General features: G+C 37.3%; 1 protein-coding gene across 1 annotated transcript; it reads left to right on the forward strand.

Moving 5' to 3' along the window:
- Nucleotides 1-14,332: 14,332 nt before the first annotated feature.
- Nucleotides 14,333-15,049, forward strand: LOC130949857 (uncharacterized). The gene has a single exon (XM_057878469.1). The coding sequence runs from the start codon at nt 14,333-14,335 to the stop codon at nt 15,047-15,049; it is 717 nt and encodes a 238-aa protein (XP_057734452.1).
- The last annotated feature ends 5,550 nt before the right edge of the window (nt 15,050-20,599 follow it).

A 20,599-nucleotide genomic window follows, 5' to 3' on the forward strand; every position in this document is an offset into this window, starting at 1 on the left:
ATAATTAATGGAGTCAGTGCGGAGCAATCAACACTCAAATACAATTTCTATCAAATTTGTAAAGATCATTGTGGGTAGATCTACATTGGAACTAATCGGAATATTAGGTGTACAATTGTATGGGAGGAGTGAAAATATAGTCAAGAAGAAAAAAATCGTTTTCAATGTACCTTGGAAACATATTCTGTTACCAGTATGGCAGTATCCACTATACTTTTCTTCGGGACATGAAGCTCAAGTTAAGGTTGCAACAATGACTTTTGGGGATAGTTGAAACAATGGTTGAAGTTAAGATATATACTCTCCTATATTAAATTATCCTGTATATCCAATTTATTTTTCTAAAATTTTATATTTTTTGAAAATGGAATTTCGTTGTTTTTTTTATCCATCAAATCATTATCACTCTATCATTAACTATCCAACAAAAACATGTCAGCTTGGTTTTCATAAGGCCTATTTGGACCAATTCAGCTTGTAGCTCAAAAAAGGAATACTCTATATAAAAACATGACTTCTACATAAATATTATTTTTCACAGTAAAAACAAAAAAGACGCAAATAATCATATAAAACCATGTTAGAAAGTACAAGCCTCATAAAGAGGTTGATTTTGCTGGCCCATGTTAGACTTCACCCAAACAAAAAAATGTGGGGTTTTCCCAAAGTACACTGAAGTTTTTCAGGAAAAGACTTGCAAACATACTAAGAAAGAAAAATGAAAAAACATAACCAAAAAATAAATAGAAGACTAAAGCCAATCATAGCACATCCTGGAGCATATTTAGATCAGAAGCCTAAATCATCCTAAGAGAATATCACCCAACATCATCTTGTTATACTCGATAATGAAGCTATTCCAAGATCTCCAAATGTTTCAGTATAGACTCGCTAGAAACTAACAATCTGCTTCTTCTCCAAATTGTTGCTGCAATTGGGTAGTTGATGCTTCCCATCATGAGGAAAAATTTGAGAACAGAGAAGCTTGAGAAAGCTGTTGTAAATTACTGAGAGCCCAATTTTCAATTGAATCATAACAAAGATTGAGATAATAAAGTACAAATTTATCATCACTACTATACCATGGGTATATAGAACTCGTTGTCGGAAAACACAAATTATGTTTTATGTTTTATAATTTTCTTTTTCCATTACCTGTAAAATATAAGTTATGTTTTACCTTTTTTTTCTTTTTTATACCTACAAATCACATGTTACATTTTACCTATATTTATTTAGTTTTATAATAAAACACAGGTTAAGTTTGCAACTATTTTTTTATTGGTCACTTTATGCAAAATATAACTTACATTTTGATTAATTTAAATTCTTGAATCCAAGAGGTTTGACTATAAATATCGTTGTCATTTCTCTCTTTCATGTTTGAAACTTTTTTTGTAACAATTAGTAATGTAAAAAAATTACAAGAGTGAGGTTGAGACTTTTAAAAGCAATGGAAGGTAATACAAATGTGTGAGTATAATAATAATAATAATAATAATAATAATAATAATAATAATAATAATAATGATAAAAAATATTGTTTAACAAAAATTATTTACAAATAAAATGGACAAATACTTACACAACTAAGATAATCGAAATGCTAAATAATTATTATGCTCATCCGATAGTGTACAATCACGAACCATTTTGACAAAAGATAGTTTTAAAAAATTAATTTATACTAATGTCTCCTCTCTTTTCAATCTCTAGTGAGCTACTCTGTTCTTTTTCACAGGTAAAGCAAAACGCAAATGGAAAGCTTAATATATAGAATTATACGAGGAAACATGATAATGCCTTTTGCCTATCGTGACACATATCAAACGCTACTGTCTCTTGTATGCCAGCATCCTACAAAACAACAGATTATGTTTTGTGAAAACTGATGCAAAAAGTGGTTAAAGCTCTGTCTTCAATGTCATGCAAGGCACCACGTTTCAACGAAGGAGACATCCTTACTACAAAACACAACTTGCTGATGACAAGTCATCATATACCCATTTTTCAAGCTAATTTCACTTGTTTTGTTAGCATTTATGCACTTTCTTACATCCTAAGTAAGTGATTTGGAGTGAAAATGCATAACTTCTCTAAATCAAGCAACCACCATGAATTTAATGTTAATCCATGAGGTTTAAGCTAATTTTAATTGAATTTTAATTGATTTATAAGCCTCTTGAATTTAGTGATACTTTGAGTGGTTGTTTGGTTTATTATAGGTGAAGAAAAGAAAAGAAAATGAAAAGCGTGGCAATAAAAGTGTAGCCAAGGAAAGAAAAGCGTGGCCGAATCAAGAAGAAGCGTGCAGCAACTAATGGGGGAAGCAACATTGCCCTCCACAAGGGCAGACTGCCCTCTAAGAGAGCAACATTGGGTGACCAAGAGGAGAAGGCAACTCTGCCCTGCCCACTCCAAGGGCAGAGCACAATTTTGTGCCTTGGGACCAAGAGAAAGAGAACATTGCCCTGCCCTTGTGGAGGGCAGAATCGGGCACTACAAGGAAGAAAATCAACAAAAAAATATCAACTATGCAAGCCACAAGGTTCGAACAAAGAACCATGAGGAAGCCAAGACTTAAGGATGACTACCGTGCCAAGAAACCAAGGAAAATTAGTGTAACGCATGCCTCCTCCCAGGTTCGAACCCGAGACGTGAAGGAAGCAACTCTGCCCTGCCCTTGGCGCGGGCAGGGCAGCATTTGAATTGGCACGATCTTGGCGCACCATTTCTCAATCTGGCGCACCAATTTCCTCGACCTGGCAGCATCTAGCGCGCACGTTTCTTCCCTGGCGCACCAAACCGTTCCTGCCCTGCCCTTGGCGCGGGCAGGGCAGCGTTTAGCGTCCCGCGCACCAAACACTCTTCCTGGCGCACCAAATTTCCTTCTGGCAGCACCATCCGCACGCACGCCTCACATCCTGGCGCATCAGCTTTCCCGCCCTGCCCTTGGCGCGGGCAGGGCAGCCTCTGGCGCACCAACCGCGCACCAACTCGCACCAACACGCAACATGGCCGCACCAATTGCTAGCACCAAGCCTCATTTTTCTGCCCTGCCCTCCACAAGGGCAGGGCAGCCTCCTGGGAGTGAATCTTTTGGGCCAAAATTCAAATTAAAATTTCTTTTGAACTCATTTCTTCACCAATTTAAAAGCCCATCCAAATCCCATTATCCAAGAATAGAAAGGATATAAATAGGAGTTAGTTTGATGTAATTAGAACTTTTAGCTACCTTTACTTTGAGCTTTGAATTTTTACTTTCATTTTGAGCTTTTGAATTTCATTTCCTTTGAGCTCTCTTGAGAGATTTGTCCGAGCACTAAGAGGATCAAGGGAGAATTGACTAATCTCCTTCCTCATTTCTCTGGGGCAATCCTACTCTTCTGTTTTCTGAGTATTGGGTGTGTGAAATTGGGAAAATTCTGTCCCAATTCCCATTCAAGCTCTTTGCACTTTATTTTCTGCATAATTCAATCCAAATTCTGTTCTTCAATTGTTTCATCTTTAATTTTCTGTCAATTGCTTAGTTAATTCAGATCTGGGAAGGAAATTGGGTTTTAGGCTCTGCTACCTAAGCCCTTGGGATCCTGAGATCATAATTCACTCTTGGTTCTTCTGTGAACCTTTGATGCATTTTATTTTCTTGCTGTTTGAATGTTCTTTGCCTCTGATTTAAATTCTGCTCAATCAACTACTGCAATTTACTTCTTCTTTGTTTGGATCTTGCAATCCCATTCCTCAATTCCCTTTTATATTCAAGCCATTTATCTTTCTTGCCATTTAAGTTACTGCAATTTAAGTTTCTTGCACTTTAAGTTTCAGTCATTTACTTTCTTGCTCTTTAAGTTTCTGCACTTTTACTTTCCTGTTCTTTATTTTACTGCACTTTTCCCTTCCCCCTTTACATTTAATGTCATTTACTTCCTGTTAAACACAAATCACTCAACCAAAATTTGATTCGCTTGACTAAATCACCCACTAAACTAAAATTGCTCAATCCTTCAATCCCTGTGGGATCGACCTCACTCAGGTGAGTTATTATTACTTGATGCGACCCGGTACACTTGCCGGTGAGTTTTGTGTTGGATCGTTTTCCACACATCAAGTTTTTGGCGCCGTTGCCGGGGATTGAAATAGATTGACAATGATTAAGTGAAGTGGAGGTCTAGATTAAGCATTTTTTCTTTTTCTGTTATTCTAACTATTACTAACACACTAACTGTTTGAATTTTTGCTTAAACTAACTAAAACTTCATTCTAAGCTACAGATTGAAGTTCCATTGTATTTCTGGGTTTGTGTGTTTATTGTTGTGTGTTTGTATGTCAGGTATAGGAAGATCTTCCCCTATCATCTCTGAAATTGATCAAAGGACTCTTCGGAGAATAAGAAGAGCTGAAAGAGGGAAGAATATTGTTGGAGAAGAAGAAGAATCTGAGGAGGAATTCCAAGACATGGAAAGAGATACCACTCAACCTGAAGGAGGAGCCAACAATAATCAACATCAGAGAAGAGTCTTGGCTTCATACACATTTGCAAATGCTAGGCATTGTGGAAGTAGCATTCTTCCTCCCAATGTCAATGCAAACAACTTTGAACTCAAGCCACAACTCATAACTCTGGTTCAAAACAATTGCTCTTTTGGAGGATCCAAATCAACATTTGTCCACCTTCTTGAGAATCTGTGATACAGTGAAAATAAATGGTGTACCTCCTGATAGTTACAAGTTGCTACTCTTCCCATTCTCTCTCAGGGATAAAGCAACTCAATGGCTAGAGACCTTTCCAAAAGAAAGCATCAACACTTGGGATGACTTGGTGAGCAAGTTTCTTGCCAAATTCTACCACCCTCAAAGAGTCCTAAGGTTGAAGACAGAGGTTCAAACATTCACTCAATTGGAGGCCGAGAACTTATACGAAGCATGGGAAAGATATAAGGCTCTATTGAGGAAATGTCCCCCAGAAATGTTTACTGAATGGGATAAGTTGCAAAACTTCTATGAAGGACTCACTCTTAAAGCTCAAGAAGCTCTTGATCATTCTGCAGGAGGATCCTTGCAACTCATGAAGACCACAGAGGAAGCTCAAAACCTCATTGAGATGGTGGCCACTAACCAATATTTCTTTGCTCATCAAAGACAACGCCAACCATCACAAAGAAGAGGAGTCATGGAGTTGGAAGGAGTTGATTCAATCTTAGCTCAAAACAAGATGATGCAGCAACAGATTCAACAACAATTTGAACAAATGGCCAAAAGGATTGATGGCTTGCAAGTGGTAGCAGTGAGCAACACAAGCCAACCTCCAACCACTTGGGTGCAAAGTGAAAAAACTCAAGAAGAGCAACAACAAGAGCAGGTCCAATACATGCACAACCAAAATCCTGGAACAAATGAAGTCTATGGTGATACCTACAATCCATCTTGGAAGAACCATCCCAACCTCAGATGGGGAGACAACCATAATCAAACCCAACAACCATGGCAAAGAAACACAGGCCAAAACAATTGGAAAAACACAAACCATAACCCCCAGCCAAACACTAACCAAAACTCATATAGAAAACCACAAAACAACTACCCAAATTCTAACCAATACCCACCCAATAGCCATCCAACTAACCAAAACACTTATCTTCATCCATCAACACCCCAAAATCAAACCATCTCCCAAGACTCACAAAGAATCACCAATCTAGAACTACTCATGGAGAAACTAATGAAGAGCCAAGAATTGACAACCAAAAACCAAGAAGCCTCCATGAAGAATCTAGAGAGGCAGATTGGACAAATCTCTAAGAAGATCTCTGTTGAGAAGCCATCAATTTCACTACCTAGTGATACCATTCCCAACCCAAAGGAAGAATGCAAGGTGGTGCAACTAAGAAGTGGAAGAGTGTTAACAGATGAGAGCCAAGGAGCAACAAAGAAGCTTCTGGAGAATGACACTGAGCCAATAAAGAAGGATGAAACCATTAACCAAGACAAGATAAGCAAGAATGCTCCAGAAAAGCTCACTGAGGAAGACAACAAGCCACAGAATTTGAAGAAAAGAAAGAAGATCTTGGAGGAACCAACTCCAAAACAGCATCAAGTGGAGAAGAGCTCAACACCACCACTCCCTTATCCACAAAGATTTCACAAGGAAACAAAGGACCAGCACTTCCACAAATTTCTTGAGACTTTCAAGAAGTTGGAGATCAACATACCTTTGGCAGAGGCTTTGGAGCAAATGCCCCTGTATGCTAAGTTCTTAAAAGAGCTCATCAACAAGAAAAGGGATTGGAATGAGAAGGAAACGGTGATGCTTAGTGAGGAATGCAGTGCACTCATTAAAAAGGGACTCCCTCCCAAACTTGAGGACCCTGGAGGTTTCTTCTTACCATGCACTATTGGAAACCTGTTCATTAACAAAGGGATGTGCGATCTAGGAGCAAGCATAAATCTAATCCCATATTCTCTAGTGAAAAAGCTTGGCATAGAGGAGGTGAAACCAACAGAGATGACTTTGGAATTGGTGGATCAATCAATAGTCTATCCTAAGGGGCTGATTGAGAACCTTTTAGTTAAGGTTGGCAAGTTCATCTATCCGGCAGATTTTGTGATCCTGGATTCTTCAGAAAATGGAAATGACTCCATAATACTTGGTCGACCATTTTTGGCCACTGCTAGAGCCATCGTGGACATAGAGCAAGGAGAGTTAACCCTTAGGATGCATGAGGAGAGCATCATCCTGAAAGTCTTCCTAGAATTACAAAGGAATGAAGAAACAAGCAGAATGAGTGATGATCCCCTTCCAAAGAAATCAACTGAAAAGGAAATGGAACAGAAAAACAAACAGATACAAGAAGAAAAGGGGATTCACAAGGAAGCAGGGGTGATCAGCAAGAAGGAAGGCATCACAACTCAAGTAACTGTCAAGAAAAAAAGATCAACAAGCAAGAAAAAGGTGAAGAGCAAGAAAAAGGCTCACCAAGGGTGGAAGAATAAGAAAATCCCAACTGAAGGATTTTCTAAGGGTGATAAGGTGCAATTAATATACCAACAGCAGGGAGCAGAAGATTATTACACTGTCAACCAAATTCTTTCTCTTGAGCATATGGAAATTGAGCATCAAAGCACACAGAGAAAGCTGACAGTGAGAGGTGACAGGCTGAGACATCACCAACATCAACCACCTTAAAGGGAGGTCAATGTCAAGCTAATGACAATAAAAGAGCGCTTCATGGGAGGCAACCCATGGTTTAAGATTTCCGTTTTCTCTTATTTAATAAGCCATGATCCCTCTGAATGTGATCTTGAATTTTCATGCCTGGTAAATGCATATGTCATTTTGAAGTACATGGCAAACTTCTAAGTTTGGTGTACCTTAAGGCACACCCAAGCTCATTGTTCAAAGAAGAGGATTGTCTTCTAGAGCATATGCATAACTCTTTTAATAAAGCATATAACCAAACACTAAGTTTGGTGTCTGCATGTGCAACAATGTTCAGAGGATTATTTTCCAATCATGAACTCAAAACCATACAGACAAGGGATCATACATCAGTATTTTTAAAAAAAAAAAATATACATCAATTGTGAGATTGGTTTGCAATTGCTAAGCCATCCCCTAAATAAAGGATAAGTTTGGTGTTCACCAACTTTTGACATCTTTAATTAAGGGGCATAATTGACAAAAAAATTTTTCTTTCAAATAATAATAAACAAAACAAAATAATTCTTTTCCTATTAAATACGAATTAAATGTCAACGGCTATATTAATGATCTAAGGCTAGCTATCTTGATTCTTGCAGGAGAAAAAGATTAAGATAAAACTCAAGGAAGGGCCACGGCTAGGAGGAGCTATGTGAGGGAGGTCACATGTACCTAGGAGAACGTGCTCATGGGGAACAAAATTTGCATGCATGCAACATTGGACACCGAAGTGCATGCAACCAATGGGAGGAGGATCCTCGTCAAGCCTCAACCATGCATGCAAGCCGTCCATCTCATGCATTCTTTGAATGAGCAAACCAATCTCAGCCCTTCAAGAACACTCACGGTCCCCTCCTCATTCATTCATTATGGTTTTGTTGAAAGGCTTGGAAACATGGCCTATAAATAGCCGTTGCACCAACACGGCACTCATATTCCCACTCAAGCCACTTTCATATGAAACCACACTCTACTCCACTTCCAAAGCCAACATAATTCCCTTACCTCACACATCAAAACCGAACCAAAATTCACCCCAAACACAACATATATTCCTTCTACTCTTACTTCCTCTTTCTTTCCACTTTAATTTTCAATGGCATCCTCAAGCTCACAAAGAAGGCCGGGAAAAGAACCTATGGTAACCGAACCTCCATCATTTGATGCAAGAAAGTTTAGATCCCAATTCCATGAAGGGAGATATCATAGGTTCATGGAGGCAAAGAATGTCATCTATGAGAAAGGCCTTGATTTGAGGGAAGGAGAATACCCCATCATGAGGCAGATTACTAGAGAAAGAAGGTGGGAACTCTTGTGTGCTCCTCTGACTGACATCAGTGCAGTAATGATTAGGGAGTTCTATGCAAATGCTGCAAAAGAAAGCAAAAATAGTGCTTCCTACACAAGTTATGTCAGAGGGGTTGAAGTGAGTTTTAGCCCAGCTGCTATCACAAGAGCTCTCAAGTTGAGAACCATAACCTATCCAGAGCTTAGTTATGAGGCCAGATTGCAACGGGAAAATAATCCTGATGAAATTCTGCAGGGGTTATGCATGGAGAATACTGATTGGGAAAGAGATTCAAAGGGAGTTCCAAGTCACATAATGAGGATAAATCTTACTCCTGTGGCTAAGGGATGGTATGAAATAGTAAGGAGATCTATCCTTCCTACTGGAAATGCATCTTGGGTCACAATCAAAAGAGCACTCTTGACATACTGCATCTTGCATGGAGGTGAGATCAACATTGCACAACTCATAGCTGACAGTATTCAAGAAATGGCCAATAGCACAAGCAAATCAAAAGGTCTTGGGCATCCAAGTACCATTCTCAGGCTATGTAACAAAGCCAATGTGATCTTTGAAGATGAAGACACAACAAAAGTGAAAGTAGGAAAAGGAATTACCAAGAAGAGCATGGAGGGAATTAATGAAGAAGAAAATCAAGAAGGGGTGGCAGCTCCTAGACAAAGGAGATCACAAAGAGAGGAAGGACGAAATCAAGCTTATGATGCCATAGATATGAGCCAATTGCAAAGATCAATTGAAGAATTATCTCAGCAACTCATGCAGGCTCAACAAGGTCAGAATCAACTCATGCAGATCCAACAAGGCCAAAATCAAGGGGGCCCAGCGCAATATCTAGAGCCCCATCCTGAATTCATGGAGCAATTCTTGAAAGAAAAAGAGGAACGAGAAGCTTGGCAGCATCAAATGGAGGAGAAACAAGAGAGATGGCAACAACAAATGATGACTCAGCAGCAAGAATTTCAAGCACAGATCCTTGAAGGGCAAAAAGAGCAATACAAAGAATTCAAGGAATCATATGATAAGCTGTATTTCAGTCAAGCTAAAGCATCGGAATATAGTCACAACCTGTATCAATGGAAGAATGTTCATCATACCTTGGGAGAAGCTAGACACGTACAAAGAATGGAGTATGATGAAAACATGCAAGCAAGGTTGGAGTACTTGACCCACAATTTGCCAACACTCAATCCTGAGATCAAGCCATTTGAGCAATGCCCTGAATTCTTAGCCAAGCAACAAGCAAAATCTCGTCAATACACTGAGTCAACCTTCAACACATTGGAAACTTTTGGGCTCAAAGGACTCATAGATTCTGTCTGGGCTAGAAGATGTCCTGGAGAAGAGATCCAAGATTACTCCAAGACAGGGAAGAGAAAGAAGAAGAAGGGAGAATCAAGCAGCAGCCATGACCATTAGAAGGTGGCAAAAGTTCTTTCATACTTCTTCTTCTATGTCTCTAATAAGGAGATGCATGTCTGAAACATGATATACCTCCATCATTTATTTCCTTTACTTTATGCATTTTCTGTTCTTTGCTTTTCATTTTAAGTTAGTTAATAATTAGCTAGAAAAATGCTAAATCTGCATAATGCTTGTATCCATCACTTAGCTTAAATGTTGCTTTGTTTCCCATATGCTTGAATAAAAGAGTTTGGTTTGAATTGAAAAGTAAAATATCCAATGTTGCATGAGTATGAATGGAAGTTGGTGGTGGCATATGTGTTTGATTAAATGCATGACTCATGGAATAAGTGTTGCATAATATCATTCTCATTAATTGTGAGTTAGCTTGCTGTTACAAAGATTTTTATCAATAATAAAACAACCCTTGGTAACAAAAACAGAAAGGAAAAGGGAAAGAAAAAGCCAAAATGGCAAGAAAAACAAAGAATAAAGGTTGGACACCAATGGCTTGAACCTTAGGACAAATGCCTGTGGTGTTCTTGTACTGAGATCTGTTGGATGAGTAAATTCTAAGGGGTATTTTGAAACCCGGTCACTTAGATCAACTGATTTGGGATGGCCAATTGAAAATCCACAATAAAGAGCAACTTAGAAACAAAGCACTTAGTGATCCAAAGAGATGCTGGGCATCAATGATCCTAGGAAGAATTAGTGAGCTAAGTGTCTGTGGTGGAAAGATGTTGAGCAAAAGAAAAGAAAATAAAGCCAAAGGCTATGCTGCAGCATTTGACACCCAACCTCTAAAAGAATAAAAAGCTTGTTAAAGCATTGTAAACCAAGAAAAGTTAGCAAGGGAGGAATCAAAAGGTGAGTCTAATAACAGCAAGTTTAGCAAGCCTTTGAAGAAAGATGTGTATTATGCAGCAGCAACAATAAATGAGTGGTCATTGTCTGCATAAATGCCCCATAGATCAAGTTCTGCTATCTGCATAATAAGGATATGCATTCTTTTCTTATTCATTTCATTTACTCTTAGTTTTGATGCTTGCTTGGGGACAAGCAAGGTTTAAGTTTGGTGTTGTAATGACAAGTCATCATATACCCATTTTTCAAGCTAATTTCACTTGTTTTGTTAGCATTTATGCACTTTCTTGCATCCTAAGTAAGTGATTTGGAGTGAAAATGCATAACTTCTCTAAATCAAGCAACCACCATGAATTTAATGTTAATCCATGAGGTTTAAGCTAATTTTAATTGAATTTTAATTGATTTATAAGCCTCTTGAATTTAGTGATACTTTGAGTGGTTGTTTGGTTTATTATAGGTGAAGAAAAGAAAAGAAAATGAAAAGCGTGGCAATAAAAGTGTAGCCAAGGAAAGAAAAGCGTGGCCGAATCAAGAAGAAGCGTGCAGCAACTAATGGGGGAAGCAACATTGCCCTCCACAAGGGCAGACTGCCCTCTAAGAGAGCAACATTGGGTGACCAAGAGGAGAAGGCAACTCTGCCCTGCCCACTCCAAGGGCAGAGCACAATTTTGTGCCTTGGGACCAAGAGAAAGAGAACATTGCCCTGCCCTTGTGGAGGGCAGAATCGGGCACTACAAGGAAGAAAATCAACAAAAAAATATCAACTATGCAAGCCACAAGGTTCGAACAAAGAACCATGAGGAAGCCAAGACTTAAGGATGACTACCGTGCCAAGAAACCAAGGAAAATTAGTGTAACGCATGCCTCCTCCCAGGTTCGAACCCGAGACGTGAAGGAAGCAACTCTGCCCTGCCCTTGGCGCGGGCAGGGCAGCATTTGAATTGGCACGATCTTGGCGCACCATTTCTCAATCTGGCGCACCAATTTCCTCGACCTGGCAGCATCTGGCGCGCGCGTTTCTTCCCTGGCGCACCAAACCGTTCCTGCCCTGCCCTTGGCGCGGGCAGGGCAGCGTTTAGCGTCCCGCGCACCAAACACTCTTCCTGGCGCACCAAATTTCCTTCTGGCAGCACCATCCGCACGCACGCCTCACATCCTGGCGCATCAGCTTTCCCGCCCTGCCCTTGGCGCGGGCAGGGCAGCCTCTGGCGCACCAACCGCGCACCAACTCGCACCAACACGCAACATGGCCGCACCAATTGCTAGCACCAAGCCTCATTTTTCTGCCCTGCCCTCCACAAGGGCAGGGCAGCCTCCTGGGAGTGAATCTTTTGGGCCAAAATTCAAATTAAAATTTCTTTTGAACTCATTTCTTCACCAATTTAAAAGCCCATCCAAATCCCATTATCCAAGAATAGAAAGGATATAAATAGGAGTTAGTTTGATGTAATTAGAACTTTTAGCTACCTTTACTTTGAGCTTTGAATTTTTACTTTCATTTTGAGCTTTTGAATTTCATTTCCTTTGAGCTCTCTTGAGAGATTTGTCCGAGCACTAAGAGGATCAAGGGAGAATTGACTAATCTCCTTCCTCATTTCTCTGGGGCAATCCTACTCTTCTGTTTTCTGAGTATTGGGTGTGTGAAATTGGGGAAATTCTGTCCCAATTCCCATTCAAGCTCTTTGCACTTTATTTTCTGCATAATTCAATCCAAATTCTGTTCTTTAATTGTTTCATCTTTAATTTTCTGTCAATTGCTTAGTTAATTCAGATCTGGGAAGGAAATTGGGTTTTAGGCTCTGCTACCTAAGCCCTTGGGATCCTGAGATCATAATTCACTCTTGGTTCTTCTGTGAACCTTTGATGCATTTTATTTTCTTGCTGTTTGAATGTTCTTTGCCTCTGATTTAAATTCTGCTCAATCAACTACTGCAATTTACTTCTTCTTTGTTTGGATCTTGCAATCCCATTCCTCAATTCCCTTTTATATTCAAGCCATTTATCTTTCTTGCCATTTAAGTTACTGCAATTTAAGTTTCTTGCACTTTAAGTTTCAGTCATTTACTTTCTTGCTCTTTAAGTTTCTGCACTTTTACTTTCCTGTTCTTTATTTTACTGCACTTTTCCCTTCCCCCTTTACATTTAATGTCATTTACTTCCTGTTAAACACAAATCACTCAACCAAAATTTGATTCGCTTGACTAAATCACCCACTAAACTAAAATTGCTCAATCCTTCAATCCCTGTGGGATCGACCTCACTCAGGTGAGTTATTATTACTTGATGCGACCCGGTACACTTGCCGGTGAGTTTTGTGTTGGATCGTTTTCCACACATCACCTGCGTTCTGCATGCATTTTGCATTTGTTTTGTTTTTATTTTCTCTTGTACGTTGTACCAATCTTAACTTGAATTTTACAAGTTTGAGAAAGAGTTACAATAAAGGTGGATTATACCAATGTCTTTTCTATTCTTAAAATTTGTGTTAAAATTGGACTAAAAGCATATAACTTAAAAGAGTAAATTACCATTTCTACCTATGAATATTTAGAATGTTGACAAATTTACTCACGAATAAACAAACTAATAGCAATCACCACAACCTCATCCCATCAATTTTACTTGCAGCTGCCGCCACCTCACCTTTCCCCACCCCTAAGCTCAAGTGTTCAATTTCCAACTCTCCATCTTCTTCTTCACAATTCTTTTTTAACATTTTATTCTTATTTATTTTTCTCTCTTTTTATGCACAGTCTCTCTATATAAAAAAAACACACCACAAGGAAGCTCCAACCCAAATTGGATGAGTCGACTCAGCCTCAAACCTATAATCTGGCGCTTCTTCTTCAATAACATTTTGCCTCAACTGTGGAACAAAAAAATTTGTACATAAAAAGGTAAGTTCGGTCTATCTGTTAATTCATTATAAATCAACTTGCATGGATTAGAATTTTCATGAAATATGGTTGAAGAATTGAAGAAGCAAAGTTTGAATTGAAAACAATAATCATTAATTTACTAGAAGATGTTGGAAATTTGGAGAATAACCAAGAACATTCAAGAGAGTAGTATAACTACAACATTCTACAACATTGAAGAAATTCAAAATCAAATTGAATTGAAATTGGAGGACAAGCAACCTAAATTAGAAGATTGTGGAAACTACATGAATGCAAATTGAAGGAAGATTCATGAAGACAACTCATAGCATGGTAGTCATTACAAAATTGATTTTTGATTCATAAATTATTATTTTAGTAGGAAGTATTGTCTATATAAAGGCACATATGCCTTGTGTATTGTATGTGTGTTCCATAATGAAATGTGTATGTTTTGAAATGTGAAAATTCTCTCTCTTGTTTTATGAGTGTTAGTGAGTTTGAGAGATGAAAAATATGATAGTGTCATTTATATGAGTGAGTGATCCTAGGGCCAATTAGTTGTGGGTATTATACTTACATTTGGTATCAGAGCTGGTTAATCCAGCGCCTGGTGTTTGAGAGTTTGTGAGGTGTGAGAGGGTTCTCACATAGTTGTTTATTCATAGAGTCAGTATGGCAAACACTTTTAATATTGTGTGGTCCGGTCCCAAGTTAGATGGAAAACTTGATTATAGTTATTGGGAGACTTTGATGTCCACCCATTTGAAGGCCCAGAACCTGTGGAATTTTATTGAACCGGGTTTGCAAGAAGGAGCAGATGCTGCCCAACAGAGGAGAGATCAATTAGTGCTATCTCAAATTCATCAAGGAGTAGATTATACGGTGTTTGGCAAAATAGCAAATGCCAAAAGTGCAAAGGAAGCATGGAACACGTTGAAGCTATCATACAAAGGCGTAGATAAAGCTCAGAAAGCAAAGCTACAGTCTTTAAGAAGAGAATATGAAAGGTACGAGATGTCAAGCTCAGAAACTGTTGAGCAATATTTTACTCGTGTTACAGATCTTGTCAATAAGATGAGAGTCTATGGAGAAGATATGCCTGATAGCAAAGTAGTGGAGAAAATTCTTCGCACCATGCCGATGAAGTATGACCATGTGGTGACTACGATACTAGAGTCCCACGATATGGATACCATGACGATTGCAGAGTTGCAAGGAACCATGGAAAGCCACATCAGTAGAATACTGAAGAAATCAGAAAAATCAATCGAGGAAGCCCTAAAAAGTCGAGTGAATTTCAACAACGTTGCAGAATCAAGCCATACACAAGAAGGACGAGGTCGTGGTTTTAATTTTCAAAGTAGAGGTAAAAGGAAGTTTCAGAGGTAGAGGTCGTGGCAATTACAACCAAGGAAGTTACAATAATTTTACACCACCTAATCAATGAAGAGGTGGAACGAATTTCAGACTTGTCAACCGAGGAAGAGGTCGAGGCAATTTTTATCAAGAAAGAACCAATTTCAATTGCTTTCATTGTGGAAAGTATGGACATAAAGCAGCAGATTGCAGATTCAAAATGGTGAATAACAATCAAGCACACGTTGCAGAAAATCAGCATAAAAATACTGATGACAATCCGGGTACTCAGACTTTATTTTTTACAAGTAATTCATGTGCTGAAGATGAAAATATATGGTACTTGGATAATACTTGCAGTAATCATATGTCTGGTAGAAAGGAGTTATTTTTTTCATTAGATGATTCAGTTAAACTATTATTGAAGTTTGGTAATAGTACAAAGATCCCTATTGAAGGAAAAGGGCACATACCAATTAGATTGAAGGATGGTTCGCTGAGTTATATATCTGATGTTTTCTATGCTCCTGAACTTGATTACAATTTACTGAGTATAGGGCAATTATCTGAGAATGGATATAAGATGATAACTTATCATGGATATTGCACTGTATTTGACAACAACGGAAGGTTCATAGATAAAGCAAAGATGACCTCAAACAGAATGTTTTCGTTAAAAATTCAACATGTTAATCCCTCTTGCATGAGTTCTGTGATACTTGATGATAACTGGTTGTGGCATATGCGGTTTGGGCACTTTCATTTTTCTGGCCTAAACTACCTGTCAAGAAAAGGACTTGTTTCTGGTCTACCACGGATTCATATTCCCAATTGTATTTCTGAGATTTGTCAACTGGGAAAGAAGCACAGAGATCCATTCCCTACAGGAAAGTCTTGGAGAGCTAGAAGATTACTTAAAATTGTGTATTCATATCTCTGTTCTGTAGAAGTTCCAAGTAATGGTGGTAGCAGGTACTTTATCACTTTTATTGATGATTTTAGTAGATATACATGGGTATACTTTCTGAAGCAGAAATCAGAAGCATGTGATGTCTTTAAGACATTCAAGGCATTTGTCGAAAAACAAAGTGGCTATAAAATCAAAATTCTCATAACAGACAGAGGAACAGAATATCTTGCATGTTCAGAATACTTTAAGCAACACGGAATTCAACACCAACTAACAACTAGATATACTCCTCAACAAAATGGAGTTGCTGAAAGAAAGAATAGAACCATAATGGATATGGTCAGATGTATGCTCAAGTCAAAACAAATGCCTAAAGAGTTTTGGGCAGAAGCAGTTGCAACAGCAGTTCATATTTTAAACAGATGTCCAACAAAGAGTGTTCGTGATAAAACACCAGAGGAAGCTTGGAGTGGAAAGCGGCCTTCCATTCATCATTTCAGGGTCTTTGGGTGTATTGCTTATGCCCACGTACCAGATCAATTAAGGAAGAAGTTAGATGACAAAGGCGAGAAGTGTATCTTTATTGGCTATAGCACAGACTCAAAAGGATATAAGTTGTACAATCTAAAAACAAAGAAAGTAATCATCAGCAGAGACGTGACGTTCGACGAGAAAGACATGTGGAACTGGGACACAAAGACAGAAAAACATCCGATTGTAATTTCAAATACATGTGATGATGAAGAAGAAAGACAACCAGATGCAACCGAACAACCTGAATCATCTAGAAGACCTCAAAGAGAGCGGAGACTACCTGCTAGATTAGCAAATTATAAAGTTGGCAATGACAACGATCCGTCCGATGAAGAAATCATAAATTTTGCTCTATTTTCAGATTGTGAGCCATTGAACTTTGAAGAAGCCTCTAAAGACAACAATTGGAAGAAAGCAATGGATGAGGAGATACATGCCATTGAGAAGAATGACACATGGGAGCTGACAGATTTACCAGCAGATAAGAAGCCGATTGGAGTAAAGTGGGTTTACAAGACTAAGTACAAACCCAGTGGTGAAGTTGATCGTTTCAAAGCAAGATTAGTTGCAAAAGGATACAAACAAAAACCAGGTATCGACTACTTTGAAGTATTTGCTCCTGTTGCTAGATTAGACACTATTTGTATGATTATTTCACTCTCGACTCAAAATAAGTGGAAGATACATCAAATAGATGTTAAGTCTGCATTTCTAAATGGCACTTTAGAAGAAGAAGTGTATGTTGAGCAACCTGTAGGATATGAAGTTCTTGGAAAAGAAGATAAAGTTTATAAATTGAAGAAAGCTTTGTACGGATTAAAGCAAGCACCAAGAGTATGGTATAAGAAGATTGATTCTTATTTCATTGAGAATGGTTTCAAAAGATGTCCATTTGAGCATACTCTTTATATCAAGTTCGTTGAACCTGGAGATATCTTGATCGTGTGTCTTTATGTTGATGATTTGATCTTTACTGGGAACAATTTGAAGGTAATTGTAGAATTCAGGGAGGCTATGATAAAGCACTTTGAAATGACAGATATGGGCTTGATGTCTTACTTTCTTGGCATTGAAGTCGTTCAAAGAGATGATGGAATTTTCATTTCTCAGAAGAAATATGCAAATGATATTTTGAAGAAATTTCAGATGGAGCATTCAAAGCCAGTTTCTACTCCAGTCGAAGAGAAGTTCAAGTTGCTGAGAGAAGATAAAGGAAGAACAGTGAATCCTACATATTACAAAAGCTTGATTGGAAGTCTAAGATACTTAACTGCAACTAGACCAGATATTGTGTTTGGAGTTGGTTTGCTTAGCAGATTTATGGAGGAGCCTTGTACCAACCATTTACAAGCGGCAAAAAGAATTCTTCGATATATCAAAGGTACTTTAAATGATGGAATTTATTATGAGAATACTAATGAAGTAAACCTTGTTGGCTACACTGATAGTGATTGGGCCAGAGATATAGAAACAAGAAAAAGTACTTCAGGGTTTGTATTTCATCTTGGTTCTGGTGCAATTTCATGGTCGTTAAAGAAACAACCAGTAGTAGCACTATCTACAGCAGAAGCAGAATATATAGCAGCAGCAAGTTGTGCAACACAAGCAGTTTGGCTAAGAAGAATTCTTGAGGAATTGAACGAGAAACAAAATACTCCAACAACAATATTTTGCGATAACAAGTCAGCTATTGCACTTTGCAAAAATCCAGTATTCCATGGAAGATCGAAGCATATTGATATTCGGATTCATAAAATTAGAGAGTTGGTGAATGAAAAAGAAGTTGTGATCGAGTACTGTCCAACTGAAGAACAAGTTGCAGATATCTTTACAAAGCCATTGAAGACAGAGTTATTTTACAAATTGAAGAATATGCTTGGAATGATTAATTCTGCAAGCTTGATTTAAGGGAGACAATGTTAATTCATTATAAATCAACTTGCATGGATTAGAATTTTCATGAAACATGGTTGAAGAATTGAAGAAGCAAAGTTTGAATTGAAAACAATAATCATTAATTTACTAGAAGATGTTGGAAATTTGGAGAATAACCAAGAACATTCAAGAGAGTAGTATAACTACAACATTCTACAACATTGAAGAAATTCAAAATCAAATTGAATTGAAATTGGAGGACAAGCAACCTAAATTAGAAGATTGTGGAAACTACATGAATGCAAATTGAAGGAAGATTCATGAAGACAACTCATAGCATGGTAGTCATTACAAAATTGATTTTTGATTCATAAATTATTATTTTAGTAGGAAGTATTGTCTATATAAAGGCACATATGCCTTGTGTATTGTATGTGTGTTCCATAATGAAATGTGTATGTTTTGAAATGTGAAAATTCTCTCTCTTGTTTTATGAGTGTTAGTGAGTTTGAGAGATGAAAAATATGATAGTGTCATTTATATGAGTGAGTGATCCTAGGGCCAATTAGTTGTGGGTATTATACTTACACTATCTTATTTGAGAAATTTTAGTGAAAGAAAGGAATATAAAACACTGATCCTACCATAACAAGCATATATAAGAAAGTATACCTTGTTATTTAAATTGAACTACTTAAAAAAATTAAAAAAAAGATTTGATTCTTAGGTTGTCTCAAGCAAGAGATAATTTTATTACAAAATGAGTAGATATTTTGTCTGATAATGACTTTAACTTTGTTCAAATTTGGTATAGTTACCCAACTATGAAGCAATAAGTATGTATAATTGTAATTTAGGGTTATTTCGAGTGTGGTTTGAAATAAGTATGGAGATAAAGTTTAGGTATTGTTGTGGCCATTGTTTGATTATTATATTCTGCTTTGACTTCCTCTTTCAACACAAAGCTAAAAAGATAAATAAGACTAGAGAGAGTGAAAATATAATTTTGAAGAAGAAAATGAAGAGTTAGAGATTAAAATTTTAGGATGAGGGGTAGAGAGAGCTGAAGTGGTAGTGATTACAAATGGAATGGATAGGGGTGAGGTGGCGGCTGACTAGTTACTGGTGGATGAGGTGGTGATCAAGATTAGAGATTTAAAATTTAGAATTAAATTAGGTCAGGAGGGGTAGTTTGGAATTTTTTACTTAATTATTTTAATATTTAAATTTGTCCATGGGAACCCATCTTTCATGGGTGTAACATCAAATTTATTTTTTCTTGGGTAGATTTGTTAACTGTCTAAATATTCATGATTAGAAATAGTAATTTATTCTAATTTAAAAATTTTGTTTTGTTTTCAAGATTTCAGTGGGAAAAGCCAAATTAGGAATTTAGAGTTCTTAGGAGGAATATTCAGTTTGTGTGGCTAATATGAGTTGAATTTAGATCCTCTAAAGTGAGAAAGTTGGTAAAGAGGTAAAGTGAAAGGTTAATCACCATTGATTTTATAACTTCCATGAAATGTGTACCCTACGATCTTAATTTAAGAGTAATTAAATTCTCATTTTACTATTTTACTAACTTTTTCACTTTAGAGGATCTTGATCTGTATGAGTTTATACATAATATTTCAATTTTTCTTAATGACCCAATAAAAACCAAAAATATAATTTGTAAACTTCAGAAAGACCCAAAAGATTTGGTATAAATGTGTAATAGAAAGTTAGCATTGGTAGTTTCATATTCTCAGTCGCATCACTTTTAAAAAAATCCATTTATTTGCCGATGAAAAATCGCAAGAATAATACAATACTTTTTCATATAATTTATATAATCCATTGCAAGTCACTTTATTACAAACATAAGTTGGTTTACTTTTGAAAAATAATATTTATACATAGATTCCATTATTTTTATGATTTCTAAATATTTATCTGGAATTCGATACACCTAAATATGCTTTCCCTACCTAAGAAAGAGTTTTGTTTTCATAGATAAAAAAATAAAAAGGAATTGAAGAGATTGAAACACCTAAAGAATCTAAACAACAGTTAGAAGAGGGTATGGGAAAGGGGTTAATGTCATGGTGGTTGATAGTAAGACTATGAATGGTGGCAAAAAGATTAGGAGTGAGTGATGATAACATATTATCAAGGGTTTATGAGGATCTTAACGAGAAGGAGGCTACAAAGGAGTTTTAATTGTCTTTTCAAGATATTTTGCTTAGATTTTAGTTCAACTTCGACATGGACTGTCGACCAAA

Source organism: Arachis stenosperma, chromosome 9, assembly GCF_014773155.1.
Source record: "Arachis stenosperma cultivar V10309 chromosome 9, arast.V10309.gnm1.PFL2, whole genome shotgun sequence".
NCBI lineage: Eukaryota > Viridiplantae > Streptophyta > Magnoliopsida > Fabales > Fabaceae > Arachis > Arachis stenosperma.

Excerpts from the sequence above, each read along its gene's own strand:
- LOC130949857 (XM_057878469.1), top strand. The coding sequence starts at position 14,333 with ATGGCAAACACTTTTAATATTGTGTGGTCCGGTCCCAAGTTAGATGGA.